This window comes from Salarias fasciatus, chromosome 3, assembly GCF_902148845.1.
Source record: "Salarias fasciatus chromosome 3, fSalaFa1.1, whole genome shotgun sequence".
Taxonomy (NCBI): domain Eukaryota; kingdom Metazoa; phylum Chordata; class Actinopteri; order Blenniiformes; family Blenniidae; genus Salarias; species Salarias fasciatus.
In genome coordinates, this window is record NC_043747.1 from 14,304,046 (window position 1) to 14,324,316 (window position 20,271).

The window sequence follows — 20,271 nt, forward strand, 5'->3', positions numbered from 1 at the left end:
TTTAAAGCCCCGCTTGAAAGCGTGGATAGATGCACAGGGTTATTTCCAACAGTGAACTGTCTGGGAACGTCCTGATCCAGCCGATAAAGGCAACGTTCGGCAGTTAAATGCCTCGAGTGGCTTTTGAGTAACTAAATTTACATAGATAATTACTTCAGTAAAAGATCATATCATTCTGCCTTTTTTTGCACCATTAACTTTTTTCCTAAAAAAAATAATAAAACAAGCTCAAAACCATCTCTTTGATGATTTCCTTGACGGCGTCTTTAATCCATGATGATCTTTTTTTCCCTCGGCCACGAGCCTTTTTCATTTTCTTCCTGGGGGCAACGCCTCTTTCTTCTGGGTGTAGATCCCACCGTTACAATGCGCCGTGTAATGTTTTGGCAGAGTTGGGTGTTACTCTTGTTAATAAGAGGGGCTGTTAGAAATTCCACAAGGGGAAAGTTCACACAGTGTTTCCATTGTCACGACTGTAGGAAATGGAAGGGTGATGTGTTGAGAGGCCGCCAGCGCGCCAACAAATACAGCTTTCACACCAGTAGTTTCTATAAAAGAATAATGTTATTCTCTTTTTATTCGCTGGTTCTGGTTGAAGATCTTGAGAATTTGCCTTCCATCTCACTGACATTTGATTGGCTAATGATGCAGACTGAGCGAAAGACTTTCTAGACCTTAACCTCTACTCCTGTCTGACTGTTGCATACAGTTGCTAAGTCTTTGTTACGGCTGCCTACGGAAATCAATACTCCGAATACTCGGTGATTCATAATCGTACTCCTGAAGTCCCCCGACAACATTCAAATCTTTGATGATTGATCTGCCTTAAAAAGAAGATTCTAATTTGACACGGTTTCATATTTTTACTTGTTTTAAAATAGTCGACGGTGAAACTATACACACAGCATTTTCAAAAAAATTTTTTAGGAGTGTTTTAATGAAATCCAGGACAAGCTCCTCATCATTGTTTCCCGGTTTATCTGTAGCATTAAAACATCAAACCAATAGCTCTGGGATCTGCCCTCAAACATGTTGAAAATAGTTTGTACGCTGGGCGTTCGACATCTCTCAGAAGTGCGGTTGCTTGCCGCTGTGGAGTCTAAAGCCCCGAGGCCCCGGCCTCAGGCTAGTGTTGCGCAGCAGGTGCTCAAGGGAGGCCAGTCTGGGGCCTGGGGTAATTCTATCTCCGATGGGGATCTCCGAATGCCCCAGATACCTAAATCTGGAGCTATTAGTCTTATAATGTTTCAGAAGATTTTGAAGTTCTTGGCTTCAAGCAACGTTTATGTTGACCATCCTTTTGAAGTATTTTGGTTTTAGGTATGCACGTGTAAATATAGTTATAGGTTCAAAAGCCGTTGAAGACAGTGCTGCAGACTGTTGACCCACTGCTCCAGAGCGACAACAACTGTCAGCTGATCTTTCGAAATTCGAAATGCTTTGGCTTGGATATTGTTAGAATGGGGATGTCTCATATTGTTTTACCTCACTGTATCTATGGAGCAAGTTAAAGTTAACTTTTCCAAATTCTCCATCAACATACGTACTTGGTAGTTCACCATATCAATGCATGGCTGGACTTTTTATGCTTTAACTTGTACAAAAATTGTCATTTCAAAATTGCTAATACCCCTTTTAAAGACTCAATAGTAAAATAACACAATTCCCAAAAGCAAAATGCAGCTTTTTACAGAAGATGTGTTCTTGTTCAAAGGCCTGTGTTATATGAGAAACATTGCGGTACAGAAACACACATTGTAGGAGTTGTCAATTACTGCATGTCCAACTTTACAAACACAGGCCCACACTTAGTGGGAGACATTCAGAATGAGCCTCGGGTGTTTGAAGGGTAGCGCGCTGCCACTTTGATTTGATAAATAAGTCAGTGTAAAGCAAGACTCACAACAAGTGGGCACAAAATTGAACACACGGCGCGGAGCTGCATTCTGCACATCATGTTTTTCTCCACCTGTTTAGTGCAGTTGGACACTGCGAGCGGAGGCGTCCTTCATCTGACGGCATCGGACTATTTTTCAGAGAGTGCGGGGCAGCTGTTCAGCCTGTCTCTGCAGCTTAGCAAAAAAATCTCAAGGAGATTTCCTTGGTGTATTAGGAGAGGAGTAGGTGAGGAGCAGATTTCAATTAGCGCTTTGGTTTGGTCTCCACCAGAATCCAGTTTCTATCTGGCTGTTAGTTTGTGATTTTCAGTAAAAATAAAGTTGTCACAACAGCATGTCAGCCTCAAGCTTAGAGGAACATGTCAGCTATCGTCGGTTTGATAGTTCCCCTCTTGCTCCCTGACGGCTGGGACCGGTACAGGCGTCGTCGTAGTGAAAGTGTCCAGAGCGCAGCTGTGCACGTCCAGTGAAAGTGAGCTCTCAGCATCCACCTGTTAGGAAGCTTTAAGTACCACAACTGAGAGCCCAAATATCGTCTTTCTCCGGGCGCACTGGTACACTGATAAAGCGCTGCTCTTATTACCTGGACGCTGCCGTGCGCGTGCACGTGCACGCGCGCAGCCACAGACCGGACGGTATTTGTTACTTACTCGGTGCATTACTCACGCTCCTGCGAAGTCTGCGAGTGGACACTAATTAAGAGCACGCCTTACAATATGTCTTCTTCTAGCTCCGCTGTCAGGAAGTGAAAAGTTTATTAAGGGATTGCGGTAAAGGCACTACACACACACGCAGAGATGAAACCACAAAATATAGCTTTCATTTAGAAAATTACTTGTTTCATATCAGCTGGTAAAACAGCAGGGACAATTTAAAGAGAGCAGGTTCAGGTTTTATTCTAATACGTTTGCATTGAAAACCTGCAAAGGCTCAGTCGGCGTTTTTTTTTTTTTTTTTTTTTTTTTTTTTTTTTTCATTGGAGATGATTTGGGAAAATCATCTGCTTCTACTGCGGTGATTAGATTGGAGACTGATTTAAATGAAAACACATGCAAACAAACCTCGGTTGCATCGTATTGTAGAAAATACAAACCTTTTATAAGCTGCTAATTATGGAAATTAACATTAAGAGAGATTTGTTTGGGGTTTGGTTAGCCTCATTTTTATGATGCCTTCAAGACTCACGAAATAAGCACATTTTTGCTTTGTTGAAAATAGAAACTGAAGTAGAGCGCAGACGTTGTCTTTACTCTTCTAGTCCAACGCATACAACAGAAAATGTTTAAATAACGTTAATGTTACACATTAAACCTCAAAAATAGTGTTATTTCGACTCGGTCCCCATGCGAAAAGCTTTTCACGTTAATAAAACAACAGATGTCTCAGTTCTCCTTCAGAGTGTAATATCTTTTGCTGTAGAGATTGCCAAGCAAACTAGAAATTCTGTGGGTCTGTTATAAATATTGGAAATTGAATGACTCACAGATCATAGCAGCAATCTGGTAAATCGTCTCAGAGGGTGGTCTGGAGGCACGGGAGTGAGCGCGAGCTCCCTCCCCAGCAGGGGGTCCATCCCCTGGAAGGTACAAAGTACCTGCTAATCAAACAGCTCAAATGTTGTTTGCTCAGTCATGTGGAATTAACGGCGTATCCTCTGAAGCCTTTTGTCAATGAAAAGTGCATCAAAGAACTGTAAATATGTAATGAAAGTGGATCGCTTGTAATGATGTTGCTTCTTTTTTTTTTCTCTCTCTCTCTCTCTGTCTCTCTCTTTGCCCCTGCAGCTGTCCCCTTCCCCCCCAGTCACCGGCTGACAGCTAAAGAGGTGTTTGACAGCGAGGGGAAGCCCAAAGTGGACGTGCTGAAAGCCCATCTAACCAAGGAAGGCCGCGTGGAAGAGGCGGTGGCTCTCAGGCTCATAGGCGAGGGCGCCGCCATCCTGCGCGCGGAGAAAAACCTGCTGGACATCGAGGCCCCCGTGACAGGTCAGGAGGTCAACGACTGACTTCAACCGTTGCCTGTGCTTATTGTTCCCTCACAAGAAAAAGAGAGACCGAAAAGCAAAATGTTTGCAGATATTTGGCGTCCGGTCATCCGTCTTGTCCCATCACAGAGCAAATCTGTTTTCCTCAACAGACAAGTCGCAAGTTATCAGTCTTCAATGGGAAACAATATAAGGTGCTGTTTAGTGGACTCTGATCAGATTTGGATCTCAGCTGACGAGGGCCAATTGGGTCAGGAGTCTTCAATCAGATTTCTGATGACCTCAAGCGAAAGCAGACGAAGACGCGGATATATCATTTTGAAATGGACTCGCTTTCAAAGGGTTCAAACAAGTGTCTGCTTGCAACACTTTGCATTTTTATTGCTTATTTTGTCAAAGTGTTTTTTTCCAGATTCTCAAAAGGACCTGCACTCTCCGGCTGCCCACAAAGACTACCAGCTTGTTTTATGTTTTAGGAGGTTCAAACAACTTGCACTTGTTTCAGAATGAAAACACATTGGAAAAGGAGGCCGACTGTTTACAGCTGCACCAAAACTTAATTTTCCTAATTAACTGAGTCACTGTGCCTCGGGGCCTCATGCGGGCCTCGGAGCCAGCCATAGCAGTGTATTTTAGGAAACACGCAGGTTTAGTTCATCCAATTTGGCAAAACTCACGAGCTTAGTGGCACTGACTCACTCGGCGGCAATAAAAACGTTGCTCTGACGTAGAACACTTTTATCACCGAGGAGAGAGATACTGAAAACACCTGCTAACCTTGGAAAACCGGAGCGCGACACATTAGTTATCTTTTATAGAAGCCGTTAAACATTGTGACAATAAAAAAAACACTCCCTTGTGAATACTTATCGTTCGCAAAATGTATTAATTTTTTTTCCATTCAGTCACAGCAGCCAGCAAGTTGAGCTTATTTATGCCGGCAGAAGGAGCTGCGGAGAGAGACGGTCACTGATGCATATGCACAAGTCTATTCTTCCTTTTTGGTCAAGTGTCCTGCTCCTCCATTAGACTTTCTGATGAGGGCTCTTTGATGTTATTGTAATCAGAGGCAGAGACCTACTCAAGGTCTATGGCAACCCATCATTTGCCAATGCGCGATCGCTTCCACAATATAGTCCGCAGAAACCCATCAGTTTATTACGCAGACATCACGCTCACTAAAATTCATGAATGTATGGCCCTTGTCGAACTGTGTGTGCCTCCGTCGAAACACAGAAACACGTAAATGAGTTACGTAATCACGAGCCGCATTGTCTACCTCTGTGTTTTCCTACACAAAAGAAATGCTTTTGAATACATCTAAATGACTGATTATTTAGGAGCATTAACTGGCTTCCTGCAGTGCTCCAGTGTATCACAATAAACGGCCGCGAAAGGCCACATAACAGTAAAAACTTGTATTTGTAGCTGTGCAATAATGCTTCCAAATCAAAGTGGAGCAAATTGTATTGATCTTTCGGTATAAACACCCTTTAAAGTCGAAGACAAAAAGCTATTTATGATAAATGAAAGTAAACTACTCACTCGGGCCTCTGTCTCTTTAATTGCTCTGTGCAGCGGGAGGTAGAGCATAATTTTGAAAATAAAATGTAATAATTCCACCGCCCTTAAAATATTGCTGCGCTGCTGTCAGCTAAACTGTAGCTTTGCCTTTACTATTCAGCCTCAAATGTTTCTTTGCTTAAGGAGGAAACCAGGATTCAAAAATACAAAAATGCGGTGACGTCATGACGATTGCTTTTTAATTAGATTATTTTGAGGTTTCACTTCTGAAAACGTTCCATATTGCACCTTGTGATGGAGTCTTGCAGACCTTGATTCATGCAGAGCCTGAATGGATCGGCTGCACCGAGGCTCGGTGTGAGTTAGATGAAGAGCTTTTTAACTGTAAGTCCTGAATAGCTATTGTAGCGTATTTCCGCAGCATGACATAAAAACCTGTACATTTGGAATGATGGGCTGATTTTAAAGGTGCTCTGTTATCGGCCACAATGTCCTGATTTTACATTTTGAAGCGGCTGAAATGATGGATCAGCCGGTAAATCTCCTTCCTTTGTTGTGCCACATAGAAACAGTGGACAGCTTCAGCTCTGCGAGCAGGCAGTGGATCCTGAGTGGCTGTGTGTGTGTGCGTGCGTGCGATTTTGTGTGCGTTCATGCACTTGTGTAGACGACCACAGCAAATGAAGCACTTCTTTCCCTCCCACTCAACACCCCTGTCTCAACCCCTCTCCCACTCGGTAGTCTTTTTCAACAAGGATTTCTCTGTTGCGCGTGCTCACGCTCCTGCTGTGTTTCCCTCTCATGCGCGCTCCCAAACTCTCTCCCTCTCTCTGTTTAACATTTCTTTGTTTCTCTCAGTCCTTATCCTTCTGTCTGCCATGTTTTAACTTTCTGTGTCACGGTCAGGAGCGGTCTCTCTCTCTCTCTCCCTCTCTCTCTCTCTCTCCTCCTTCCACCAGCGCACGTCCAATTCAAACATGACACACGGTCAGAAAATTAGTATGTAAATATTTATCGTAGATGCAAAGCGCCATGACATGTCAGCTATCTCTCCCTCTCTCCCTGCTTCTCGCACTTGCACAGTCACTTCCTTGTTGGGCCAGATGGCAGGTGGGGTTTGCACGAAGGGAGGTGTGTGTGTGTGTCGTGTGGCGAATGAAGCTGGCTTAGGCTGCCGAGTACAAGCTGCTCCCATGGCCTTCACACAAGTCGCCCATCAATAGAGGCTCACAGCCGCATCGCCAGGCAACAGCGAGGTTCCACTCTGTTCATACACATGTTTGCCGTTCCTGAGCTGCTCTTTGAATCCGACGTCTCCGAGACATTCCCCTCAATCTCGACGTGTTATTTTTAATATTTTGAGGTGCTAACCTGAAACGCCCTGCGTTTAATGCCTCGGCTGTGTATATTTCCCAACATGAGAGCTTCCTTTCTGAAAACGTGTCTTTATTTGAGAGAAAACGCTGCGACCTTGGTTGTGTAGTTTCCTGCGTGCACCTCGAAATGAACTTACCCGACCTCGCTGAGAATGACGGTTTAAAGAGCTTTAACGTGAAGTGTGTTTGCTCTGGAAGGCTGTGCAAGCTTTTCAATAGCGTCTTATGCAACAGTCTCATAATGAACAATACACGCGTATGGACATTAGAACAGTGCGGATCAATTAGCCGAGGTTATTGTAAATGAAACAGCATCTGTGTATGCAGTACGGCTTATACAACATGTTTTATTATATGTGACTGTGAAGATATCCTGGTTTATACGGGTTTTGAAAATATAGTTTAACTCTCAGATGTATTTTTTAGCATTATAACTAATAACTCAAGTCCTAAGATTTACAGGGCACAAAGCAAAAACATGTTAACGATGAACAATACATGTAAATAAATAATCGTTGAATGATGTAGTACAGTAATTTGTTGCAACCTAATGTTTCTTTTTAAATCAATAGCTATTTTCAGTGACTTTATAAAATGTTGTTTTTATGAAGATCGACCTGTTCAGCCGCTGAACAGCCCATATGCATATATTATGTATTCAGCATGGGTATAAAAATGTCTTTAAAGAATTCCAATTTAGTAAACTGGTTGGAAAACATTGATTTACATCAGTGACTCAAAACTCCATCAGTAAATCAGACCTCTGAAGCTGTGCTGTGAGGAGTTTTTTTTTTTTTTTTTTTTAAATTGCATATAGATTGATGTTTATGAGACATTTCAAGCACCACCTCCACCTTTTGCATAACACACGCTGTGCGGGACGCTCGCTCCTGCAGACTCCATCATTAAACCAGGGGGGTTATTGTTATCAGCCCGTCTCAATCAAAACACGATGCGGCGCTGGCTCGCACGGCGGCGGATCTCTGCCGCTCAATGAGCCCGGCCTTTTGGAGTGGCCTGTGTAGGTTCTGAAGCCAGGTTGTGTAATGCCCACCACCCACTCGGTAGCTGCTGCCCGCTGATATGCTGCTACTCAGGGAGATCACTTTAGCGCACAGGCAGGAGATGGCCAGAACGAATTGTTTCTCACTCCAGATAATGTACTCCCACCTGCTCTTCTTATGTGGGCTTTGGTTCTCACCTCGTTTTTTTGTGTGTGACAAGAGGGAGGGAGGCAAAGCATGTCTGTAGGTGTACTGGAACAGAGTGATGGGGAGGATTCTGCGTGTTTTTTTTATTTTTTATTTGTTTTTTTCATTTTTATTTTTTTATAACCGTGATAAAGCAGAGAGAGAGAGAGCCGTCGCTGCGTTTTTATCGGATATGAATCGATCAGCCTCGTCCGAGCGTCACGGCCATTCCAGGCGACCAGCAAGCGCACCTAGCCAGCGATTGAACCCTCGGCATCGCCGGGTCACCCCTGCTGTTTTCTTCGCCAGCCAGTGATAGCTTTTCCAAAAGGTCGGCTGGAGGTGCAGTCCTCCCACACACACTCCGTGCGTTTGATGTGTGTGCTTCAGGAGAAACTGCAGCCTCATGCTCCTTCGCCAGACTGAAAATATTGTCAGTATTCATTTTACCACTTCACTTATTAACATATTAGCAGTTTTAATGTAACGAAAGCATGATATTTTCAGTAGAACTGCTCTCGAGACGGTTTTTCCTCTGGTCCCTCCATCTCTTTACACCGGTGGCGAGCAGAGAAGATGGCTACCCCCTCCATCCATCTCTGTGTTTGTACACAACAGTTGTATTGCAGCGTTGCCATTGGTGATGCTCAGAGAGGACCTTTATCAGGTCAGTAGCAGCTTTGATTGTTTTTGTTTTTTTTTTCCCTCCCCTTCTCAGTGATACAAGCTGCTATTGTTTAAATGGTTTGAGCCATTACGACGTTTCCATAGCAATGAGCAGCCTCAGCATCACACGTCTTTATGGATAAAGTGTTCCTCTTTAAAAATGTGTGTGCACGATTTGCTGCAAGAAGTGCTTGGATCTTTAAAAAAAAAAAAAATAATAAAATGATCATCAAAGGTGACCAGATGGGAAATAAACATGCAGAGTTTTTGTATCCTTTAAGCAAATGAGCTCTGGTCTCACAGGAAGACCACTTCGATGTTCAAATAGTACAAAAACACAGACTTTTGGTTCCTTTATTTCAAATATTGTAAAATAATACAAATCAGCAAACAGTAGGAGTGGATCTTTTCTTTCACAGTCTTTCTAAGAGAAGCTTTCCAATGAAAGAAATACACAAGCCGAGTTTCTCTTCTGGCCAGACATGTGAAAACACTTAGGCTCAACTATTCATATTAGTTTTTGAAGTGCAAATAGTTTATTTAAAACATCTCCTCTCTCTTTTTTTCTCCCTCACTGCAACTTTTTTCATCTTCTTTTCACCACCGTCTTTCAAGATTTGATTTTCACCATTTAAATGACTGAAGAAATTATTTAATCTGAACAAAAACAGATCGCATATTTTTGACATGAAGTCACGGCCAGATCTCTGGCGTTTCAGACCCTTTTCACAGCACTGCGTCAATAAATTGCATTTTCAGAGTAAATGGTGAAATTTGAATCTTTGGAGGTTACACTTCCAAAAACAGTTTTTTTTTTTTTTAAATCTCATAAATCATCAAATCAAGGGAACTTTTTTTCAACCAAGATTAGAGCAGCAGCGTGTTTGCAGTGGGCTTGGCTGGACGACGACGGGGACTGAGAGCGTCTTTAGAAATCGGACACAACCAACAACAGCGCCTTTTTGAAGTCCGTCCCCGCTGCGGATTTAAACAGTCGCACAGTGTGGGTTTAATGGAAGACAAATGCTAAAGCGGAGGTTTACGATACAGGCGAGGAGAGCCGATTCTCAGAGCTGTCTCACGAGGCTCGTAACTTCAGATAATTGCTCTCCAACGCTGTCCTCCAGCTCCCACTAATTGGGTATCTCTGTGAAAGACTTTTTCACAGGCTCTTATTGTATTTCTTGCTCCTGGATACAGTTCATAAAGCAACAGCCTCCCGAAAAGAAAGTGTGCATCCTTTTCAAATTAGATTTAAATCTGTTCGCCCTGGTGGTAATTACTTAATTAGCCCATTACTTGAAGAATAGATGAATTGAAGCACGTTGACATCAGACGCGGATGCCAGGCTCACCGGCGCCGTCACCGCCACGGCGTTCAGCGAACACCGCTGGTTATCTCTGTGTGTTTATTGCAGCTCGCAGGTGAAGAGGAGGACTTTTCTCAAGTGTTTACTGACCCGGAGAGGCTTCATATTAGAGGAAAGAAAAGCCGTCTGTTAGTAGTAACCACTGTTTTGATCACGCTGGCGCCACAGATTACATTCGATCTGTTAAAGTTGATTGTTCTTTTTCTTATCTAATCTTCAAGGGCACATCTGCCAATGGCTATCACCATCACACCATTGTTCGATACCATTTGACAGGATTTCTTTGATTTTTTTTTTTCTCCTGTTGTTGGTTTTTTTTTGCCCTTATAATGTCTGAATCCAAGGTTTTCATCAGGTAATATTTAACCCATTGGTCAACAAACCCAGTATGTTATTCCCAGATAACAAACACAGGATTTCCCTACTGTGTGAACTTGGAACATCAACAGATACATCAAAATAGGATCAGAGCTTCATGTTAGTGTTTTAAAAAATAGAGGAAAAAAACAGCTGGGTTGAATTATTAGTCATTTTTCTGAAATATACCACACTTACAGTGCTTGTAAAAAGATCGACTATTATCATCATCCTTTCTGTTGACAAATGAAGTGTGTTGTAAAGTGAAGTTTGCAGTTTAATATTAACTAAGAGGAAAATCTTGCTTAACATTTTTTTGGGGGGAAATCAATAAAAAGCTAATTGAGAGTTGAAAATAAAGCAGTGGACAGGCATGTGACTCCGGGCTGCACCGACACGATTGTCATTTGAGTTTTAAAGAGTATAGAGACATCTTTTATTAACACAACAATTTAAAAAACTGCTTAAGCTACCTGGCAGGTTGGATGCTGGGTAAGGAGAATAACTCATGTGTCTCTTCGTGTAATCCCAAACTGACATCGTGATGGTGAGATCAGTGCTCCGTGGGGGGTCTCAACATCTGTCTCAACACTTGTTCCAGTTGTTTCCCAGTCACTTCTCTGATTAACTGTGTAGGTGTGTGTGTATGTGTGTAGCTGTCGTGATGCAGAGGGACCGATCGGATGTCGTTCTGACGTGCTTTATGACGCTAAACATCTGTTTTAAGACTGAAACCTTTTTTTTTTTTTTTTCAGCGTTGTGTCGTTCGTTTGGTTTGCGCTGAAAGGAAATGGCCCTAAAATGCCTGTTTGTTCCCTCACAAGCAACCAAATCTGTGAATTCAGAGCGGCGCCGCACACACGGCACAGTAGTGGCAGCTCGCATTAATTATTCAAATGCCTTCATCACACTGTCGGGACAAGTTGTCTAGTTAATGTTTGGTGTTTTTCTAAACAGCGGACTGATAAGGTGTTACATTCAGAGTCTCTGTCCTCGGTTTGCCTCAGCTTACAGTACTTCTTTATTTGACAATCAGTGAGTCTGATGTTTTCTTTTTTCACCTCAGTAAAACTCCGCGCTTTAGAAGGAGCTGCAGTCCTCCCACACGGGTTAACGAATATGAAGCTCGCTTTAAATAAACATCTGCATTTATATCCTGCATACGTACAGACGGTAATTTATCGGTGAGTCAACTCCTCGGCTGCGATCGCTCGATGAAGATCCATCAGCGATAAAGCGGCTCAGGTGTAGATGACCACTAAGCAAACCTCTATGGTTCCTGCAAAAATGGGGAAGACCTCGCATGCATCCATCTGTCGATGGCGGCCAACACTGTTAATCTCTCGCGGCCTCTGCTCCCCCCGGGGACGAACGCAGCGCAGGATCACACAGGCTGAGAGAAAACCAATCCAGGTTGGATCATTTACAGCGGCCGCTTTCTGACGCAGATGCGCCCGTCTCCTGACAGCACTTAGCAGCCGTCTGCCGCGCCGTTAGCGAGTATCGGGAAGCGATATGACAGTGGATTAAAGCAGTCGGTGAAACTGAGCCGAACGCGGCCGCATTCCTGGGAATCGAAGTGTAGCGACGGGTTGTTTGCACCGCTAACCCGAGGTTCGCATGTTCATTGTAATTAGCTGTCAGTAATTTGCAGCAGCACGTCAGATTGTTTCTCACCGTAGACGTGACGAGTTCAGAAACAGACGCGAGTGAAAGCTTTTATTTTCAGTTGGTTGGGGTTGTATACATATCCTGTGAGATTCTGCATTCTTGGACGGCGCTAACTCGGTTGAAAAACATGTTGAAATAGGATTTACCGGTTAAAAGGGCCCTCGACCACTATTGATCTGCTGCTGTACTTGCTATAGAAGCACGCTCACCAGCAGGCAACCCTAAACAACGGCCTGGATAGGAAAGAGACGTTATTGCCGGAGGCACGATGGCTATTGACCTGGGTGTATTTGGTTTGCCATTTTGTGGGTTTAGTGTGTAACATTTAGTCCGACCTGCCAGAGATTTGCACTTTAGGCTTCAGAGAATCTTGTTAGCGCCCCCCTGCATCAGCACACCCAGTTATCAGGTTTCTTCAGAGCTTGATAGCGCCTCATTGGTTTGGATTATATGTGATGGAGTGAATACTACTGAATCAATTTTTTTTTTTCTTCTTCTTTTTGTGGGCAGGTTCAGGCTTAGCCACCTTCTGATTGAGTCAGATGGAGGCGCAGCTGAAATCTAAGCCTCTCGCTGGAGGTAAACATAAGTTGGATTCGAAATAGTTTTCACACAAAAACACATCGGCACGATGCGAGACTCAATTTGCCGTTTTCAACAGAGGTTGCACGGTCCCGTGTTGGTTAGCGCGCTTGCTTTGAAAGGAGAAGGCTGCGGGTTCAAGTCCGGACTTTACTGCTCAGTGAGACATTCATCACTTGTTTCTCAGCTGTCAGGCCACAGTCACCCTGACAGGCTTTGCTCCTCTCTCTGCCCCTCTATTTCCAGTTTGCGGGGACATCCATGGCCAGTTCTTCGACCTGATGAAGCTGTTTGAAGTAGGAGGATCGCCAGCATCCACGCGCTACCTTTTCCTGGGGGATTACGTCGACAGAGGGTATTTCAGTATTGAAGTGAGTGTGTATTTGTTGGTCTTTTTTTTTTTTGTTTGTTTTTTTCCTTCCCCTCTTGAGGGCTTAATCAAGTGTGACATACACCATGTGCTGCGCTGAAGCCGTGTTTATTAATAACTTTCTCTGAGCGTAGATCAAATCAGGCTACAGATATTGGAGTGGTAATAGGCTTTTGTAATAACTTCAAATGTTGCCAGGATGGCAAATGTCACAGCGTCGCTTAGGGTTATGTGGAGAGAGAGGGAGACAGACTTTTAATACGAAGCGAAATGCATGCATTTGATCTGGAATGGCAGGTTGGAATTTACTAAAATATATATTTCCTGCCATCTTATCGCCCGAAACATGCTTTTTATGAATAAAATATTTTAATGGAATGTGCCGGGCCGGTCTTCTGATAGATCCTTTGAAGGTTTGTCATCTCCGTCTCTCTCCAGCAGTCTTGAAACGTGACAACGCGCCGCATGAATGTTTCATTATAAGTAGAGCGCCTTGTATTTTTTTGCCACTCTGTGAAGCAGGCGATGATGGCTCCTGCTTCCCGACGACACTCTAACCATGTCTTCTCTTCTTCTCCTCTGTCTCAGTGTGTGCTGTACTTGTGGGCCTTAAAGATCCTTTACCCCAAAACACTGTTTTTGCTGCGTGGGAATCATGAATGTCGACATTTAACAGAGTATTTCACATTTAAGCAGGAATGTAAGTGCTTTTTTTCTTGTCTTTTCTTTTTTTTTCTACGTTACTTTTGAGTACTGAGCGGACGGAGAATTGAGTTATCCCCTCCTAAAAGCTGTTTATTATGTTCTCAGTTCAGCCGCTGACCTCAAACGCTCACTTAAAAGTCCCCTCTGGTCCGCTGCGAGATTCAGTCCGATTATTGCCCTTCTTGATATTTACACATGTCAGAAGTATTTCTATTGGATTCAGAAGGAGAAGGGGAAAAAAAAAAAACAACATAAGCTCTGTGAAATTGTGCTGTTTCTAAAATGTGCCTGGCACCACGGAGAGGCTTTTTTCCGTGCCAGACTCGCACGCTGGCCCGATGTATAAGGGTGGCGTTGTTTGACTTGGCGTGCCGTCTCCTCCCTGCCCTGTTTCCCCACATGACAGGTAGAATTAAGTATTCAGAGAGGGTGTATGACGCATGTATGGACGCCTTCGACTGCCTTCCCCTGGCTGCTCTTATGAACCAGCAGTTCCTGTGTGTACATGGCGGGCTATCTCCAGAAATCACAAATCTCGACGACATCAGGAAAGTATGTGTCTCTTCTGACATCTCACTTTTGATTTTCAGATGCTCTTGAAACCTTTCTATACTTTTTACATTCAAATTGAATGGAGAGGGGTTGTGTATTTTTACCGATAATCTTCAGGGTACTGAAAGACGGGTGCTGGTCTCAGCACGCCATCCATGATGCATGACTTTAAATAAGATTTAAAACCCTTTCAGCGGACATGCTAGCCGTAGCCTCGATTTAATTACGAACGTTGTGGAGCGTCTTCTCTCCTCTCAAGATCTCGCTCTTCCCCTCACAGCTAGACAGATTCAAAGAGCCCCCAGCTTACGGACCCATGTGTGACCTGCTGTGGTCCGACCCCCTGGAGGACTTTGGCAACGAGAAGAGCCAGGAGCACTTCACACACAACACAGTGCGAGGCTGCTCCTATTTCTACAGGTGAGCGTTCGCCCTCATTGCCCTTACGGTGTTGTGATATGTAAAGATTGTGTTGCTGATTGTCTTCCAGGTTTGGATCTGATGAATGAAATCTTGTTTGTGGATTTTTCTTTTTAAATATGCAGTTTTAAGCTTCGTTTATCTATACAGTTGACATGTATCTGTTTAGCCCGTGTTCTTGTTGAGACCTTTACGTGGTTAGAACCTGAGTGCAACTTCAACCAATGTTGATATTTCTTGATAAAATTACTCCCCTTTCCTTCCATTCCCGCTACGTCTCCATTGTGAGTCGAGATTCCTCCTCAGACCGTCTCCAGTATTTATGTAACCCGCATTACCTTCAATTGAGCTGAGTAACTGAACAAACAGAGGAAATGCTGGGAGCAAGCAGCTTGCTCTGTCACAAAATGTAATGAACTGGCACATTACCACGAGGCACAGTCCTGTCTCTAAATGTGTTCAGCGCTCCCTCCGCTCATTACGGTCCTGAGCAATGCTTACTTGGCCCGAGCGTGCCTGCGAGCAAGCCAGCCGAAATAGACAGAACATCCTGAGGCCCAGGATATGCATTTTCTCTTTTTTTATTTTACTAATAGCAGGTGCCTAATAGTATTTTAATGTCCATGCTGGGAAATTAACTCCCAGTGCCTCCACTGTTGGCGTATTTTTGACGAGTGCTTACTCTGCCGGTTTATCTCAGCCTTTGCCATGCAAGATGAACGAGCGGCTCCATGTTAGCTGTGATGTAACAGAACTTAAATGTTAGGTTTGTGATTTGATCGTCACATGTTTGCGTCGGACCAGCATCCCATTTAACCCCCTGCCTCTCGGTCAAAATTCCTCAGGAGTCTTGTTTTCATCAGCGTCCTGCGCTTCATCCGCCCAGGGGACGGCTGCTAATTGGCATCACACTGGCTCTCAGGATTTATGAGACAGTTTAAGCCAGACCGAGAGAGAGAGACCCATTTGCGGACGCCCCCCCCCCCCCCCCCCCCCCAAAAAAAAAAAAAAAAACCCATCAGCTTCTTTGTTGCTTCTGTCTCGCAGCAAAGCAATATTTCCTCCCGAGCCGCAGGCACGCTCGTAACACTTTTACAAACGTAATTCAGGCATGAAATTGCACATGTTTCGAATATGCCTGCTTTTATTATTGCCTCCATTCAGCGGCGTAGAAGGGTCAGGCCGCAGTGGTTTCCCCTCACATCTCTCAGCGTCGGTCGGTCGCCTCATATTAAAGCAACTTTGAGGCTTCAGTTTTCTCACGCGCTCGGTGCAAAGTGGCCCTTGCGTTGCACACGACAGAGTCGCGGTGTCCAAGGAGCCCATTAACATCTGTGCCCTGTTGTTGGACAGATGGAAGACGATCTGAACTCCGAAAGCAAAAATAAATAAATAAATAAATAAATAAAAATCCTCCAAACTAGGCCAGAAATGTATCTTGGCTACTGAACATGCCATATGGCTCATTTCCGCATCTGCTGCAGGAAATCAAGCGAAAATGAAAACATTCATTTCTAATTTCTTCTCTCTGATAAAGAAAAATAAACTAATTGCAGTTTTAAGTCAGTTTGTGCATCTGGTTTCTTCTTTTACATCCCTCGTGACAGGCGTTGGGATGTAGTTTCTCATGTCTATATGATCCGAGAGGGTTCGCCAAACCTTTTTCACACTTTCCAGCTTGATGATTAACCTCTGCGTCAAGCGTGGCGTGTGATAATCATGTTTACGGAAATAGCTCATCGAATTAAAGCTAATTTTTTTCTTAAACAGATCCACCAGATATACATTAAGATGTGCAACAGCACTGCAGGAAAAAAGCTCCTCAACAGGTTTAATGAACAAACTGATCAATGGCGCAGTGTAAAAAAGTTATTTCAAAATAAAGAGACTGAAGAAAATGCAAATTTTAGTTTTTATTGCAGCGTGTGGGTGTAGTTCATTGCTGATCCCCGATTTCTGCAGAGGTGTGAAGCTGAGATTACAGAGCTCAGTGTGAAATTACTACCAGTGCCTGTTCCTGACGAATTACTTCTCCATCTACTAAAATTTAAATTGAGACTGAGACAACCTGTCTCCCAAAGAGGAACTCACAGAAATCCGGCTCACTGTATCGCTTAAAACTGTCTGAAAACTTAGATCTTGCCAGGATGAATAAATTAAAGGATTGTGAGCGAGTGGGACCGGGATCCCCATCAGATTGACAACAGCAGACATTTACCAGTGACTGAGGCGACGCGAGTTAGATATTACACATGATAATGGAGTTGCCCTCATTGATTTATCCCATCCGCCTCGCAACGCTTTAAAGTGCTCTAAATTTTCATTTGCATTCCTGCAGACGCACTGCAGAGACCGCTGTGTTAATAATCCCCCCCCAAAAAAATTGTAGAAATGAAAAGTGAATTTAGCGGCTCATTGCTAAAAGAGAGTCCTCCCACAGTGGAGTCTTTCAGATCCAGAGGAACAGGGCCGCTCTTTGTGAACCGTCAGTCACTTTGTTCATTACAAAGCATCCCGCAATTCACAGCTCCTGACGTCCGCCGGGGGTTTTAATCATCTCTGGTTGCAGCGCCTCTCAAACGCATGACGTTAATGGCGTTTTAATGGCAGAATACGTCAGAATCAAGGTTTCAGATTCTGTCTGTCCAATGACTTGCCTGTGCCTTTTTTTTTTTCTTTTTTTTTTTTTTTTCTTTTTTCATTGAGTGAAGGAAATTTCCAGTGGAAGCCGCTCGCGGAGGTTAGAAGGCTGCAGAACGGAAAACTCTGCAGCCTCACTGCGTCGTAGCTTGATTGTTGGCAGCGACGTCTCACTGCTTCACAGACCGAATAGATCAGCATGAGCAGAAAGTGCGCATGAACACTTCTCATTGATAGCTTTTTTTTTTTCCCTTCCCGTTTCTTATTTTTTAAAAGGGAATAAAAAAAAAAAATCAATTTTCTCTGAATCATGTCACAGTCGACGTTTCTTGAGTTTCATTCTGAAATAAGAGCCCACGTTTGAGCGGGGTCACGCCCACTCATTTTACAGCTTGAAAGCTCATTTAGTAGTTGAGCACATTAGGGGTTATTATTTCAACTCTTGAGTAATCGTCCATACAACCGTTGGCTCTTTGGAAGCTAAAGAACCAGCTTTGATTCCCATGTCGGAGTTAAAATGACTATGAAATCCGTCTTCGCGGCCAGTCTCTCACAGAAACATATCTTTGTGTGAGCCGCTGTTGGTCTTAGAACGAATTTAGCTTGAACTCTGTGTTGTTTATCCACCGCTTCTCTCGGCGGCAATCAATAAGACCCATGACTTATTTAGTTATTTGTATTGATTGTCCTTCTTGGTCTTACTGGGATTTTTCTTGATGTATGAGTAACGCAAATGTCTCTTTGTTCAACAGCTACCCTGCAGTCTGTGACTTTCTACAACACAATAACTTATTATCTATCATCCGGGCCCATGAAGCGCAGGATGCTGGGTGAGTGTTGTGGCATTTTGTCTTTTCCCATTGCGCTGTCACACGGCGGAGTGACTCAGACCTGGGTATTAGATGAAAAGCTTTCCCGGTGTCTGCAGCCTGTCTGGAGAGCGGGTCCGGCGCGGCCTGAACTTTTAACAGGCGGTCTTGTTAATCCAAGAAGTGAAAATGACTCCAGCGCGAGGATTGACTCGGCCAGATGTGATGTGACGAGTTCGAGTCGCGCAGATCTGGAAGTTTAGTTTGACGTGAAGTCTGGTTTGATTGCTCCCTATCACGAATACTGAACATTCTCTCTATGCCTCTCCCTAAAATAAGTTGAATAATCATCGAGGGAGTTGCTGATTAGAGATAAAAAGGGCAAAAGAGGATAATTCATACCCATAAGAGCAGAAGTGTAATTTTCTTTCCCCATTGCAACATAGTTGGTTGCTCAGCAACAGCTGTTGTTCCGCCGTCTTTTGATAAGCAAAGCGCCCTGTCATGAGCTAAAACTTGACGGTTAGATTACTGAGAAAGATAGATACAGGCAGGCGTGAGCTGGAAGGGATGGGGACGTGATATTTGAATATTTATGCAAGACTTTTTTGTTTCTGTATTCATTTCACATCGGTTGTATTTTGTAGCGCCCCCCCCAGTACATCACAGCCACCACATCACACACCAGCAAGCTCGGGCAACCAGGAAGAAACCTCAGAAGACTCGGAAAACAACAAGTAGATATCTGACAGCAGGCGAATCCACACATAGATCCAGAACTTCTGGGTCGACTGTCAGAGATCCTGCAGGAAGGAACAGAGACGAGAGTCAAACGATATTTATAACATCCGATGGCAAACCAGAAAAGGAGAGAATTTCAGAGCAATAAAGGGTTATTAGCAGTCTGAACCGCAGCAGATTAATTAAACAAGGGTCCAGGGTGGTCTGAACTATAAGTAGATTCTGTGTTAAACTAACTGAGCACAATCTTAAAACACATCCGACATTTGATCATAGATTTCTCATTAAATACCCTCGTTCTGTTCTCAGCTCCACTGCTTTTTCCCCAGTACTCTAATTACTGCATTATTTGCTCTGCATTATTCATGTGTAGCTCCTACTTGATGTGTTCTTCCCCAATAAATACTTTATGTAAGTATTGCAGCTATTATGTTTTTGAAATTGATGCTTTATTTAATCCTAATTCAACTGAATGGCTAACCTACAGAAAAAGGCTAACGCAATATGTGACACAACTTGGAAGTTGTTTACCGTTGCATTCTGGACGGTCACATGGGAGTCCTCGCCAAGTCTTAGAAGACATGTCAGACCCCAAGACACCGTTTCTGTTTTCTTTGGGTAATTACGATCACGTGGAGCCAGCAGATAATCATAATGCGCCACTTTATTTACAGAGCAAGCGTCTATCCCAGTTGCCTCATTGTGTTTACATCTAATGTGTGTGTTTCACCTGCCGCGCTGGGATTAGCTCCCTCGACGGCGGCGTGTCCCCTCACATTAGTGTGCCACTTTGAGGCAAACACACAGCCGCGCTGAAAACAAGAGGCGCTCCAAACTGCCTCTGCGAAGCCGATCCCAGGGGTTACAGCTCTATTCTGGTGACACCTGTGTGTTCACCCGCTTTCACTAACGCGACCGCAGGAGAGAGGGCAGACTGTACCTGCTCCGTCGACGGCGGCGTCTCAGCCGGGTTAGTGGGATTTCAGTGGCGGAGGCGAAAAAGACGAGGAACCGTAGAGAAAGAGGCGCATGAGAGGAGGATGGCGTCCGAGACCGCTTCACCTGAAGTGTGTGAAGGAACGCAGCCAAAGATCCATCAGCCTCCACAATCAATAAGACTTTCCCTCTCTGGAACGTTTGAAATATTCCACTGTGTTCTCTTTCCACACACCTGTCCATCAGGTGAAGGCAGCATCCACTCCGGACTATTTTCCCTCTGGTGGAACGAATAAGGCACATTTTATCTTACGCAGTGATCCATGAATGAAACGTGATGTTAACGGATGCTCCTTCTGTGCACGTCTTCCACCAGATACCGCATGTACAGAAAGAGTCAGACCACTGGCTTCCCGTCCCTCATCACCATCTTCTCAGCTCCCAACTATCTAGATGTCTACAACAACAAAGGTAAGGAAGA

At 44.0% G+C, this 20,271-nt stretch overlaps 1 protein-coding gene across 3 annotated transcripts in view; it reads left to right on the top strand.

Annotated features, from left to right (window-relative positions):
• Window positions 1–20,271, top strand: part of LOC115386132 (serine/threonine-protein phosphatase 2B catalytic subunit alpha isoform) — an 82,749-nt gene that overhangs the window by 43,799 nt on the left and 18,679 nt on the right. For all 3 annotated transcript variants that reach the window (XM_030088346.1, XM_030088348.1, XM_030088349.1), the window contains 7 exons: window positions 3,683–3,883; window positions 12,864–12,988; window positions 13,576–13,687; window positions 14,099–14,244; window positions 14,525–14,664; window positions 18,057–18,134; window positions 20,167–20,261. In XM_030088346.1, coding sequence (XP_029944206.1) covers window positions 3,683–3,883; window positions 12,864–12,988; window positions 13,576–13,687; window positions 14,099–14,244; window positions 14,525–14,664; window positions 18,057–18,134; window positions 20,167–20,261 — 897 coding nt within the window. The remainder of the gene's footprint in view (window positions 1–3,682; window positions 3,884–12,863; window positions 12,989–13,575; window positions 13,688–14,098; window positions 14,245–14,524; window positions 14,665–18,056; window positions 18,135–20,166; window positions 20,262–20,271) is intronic.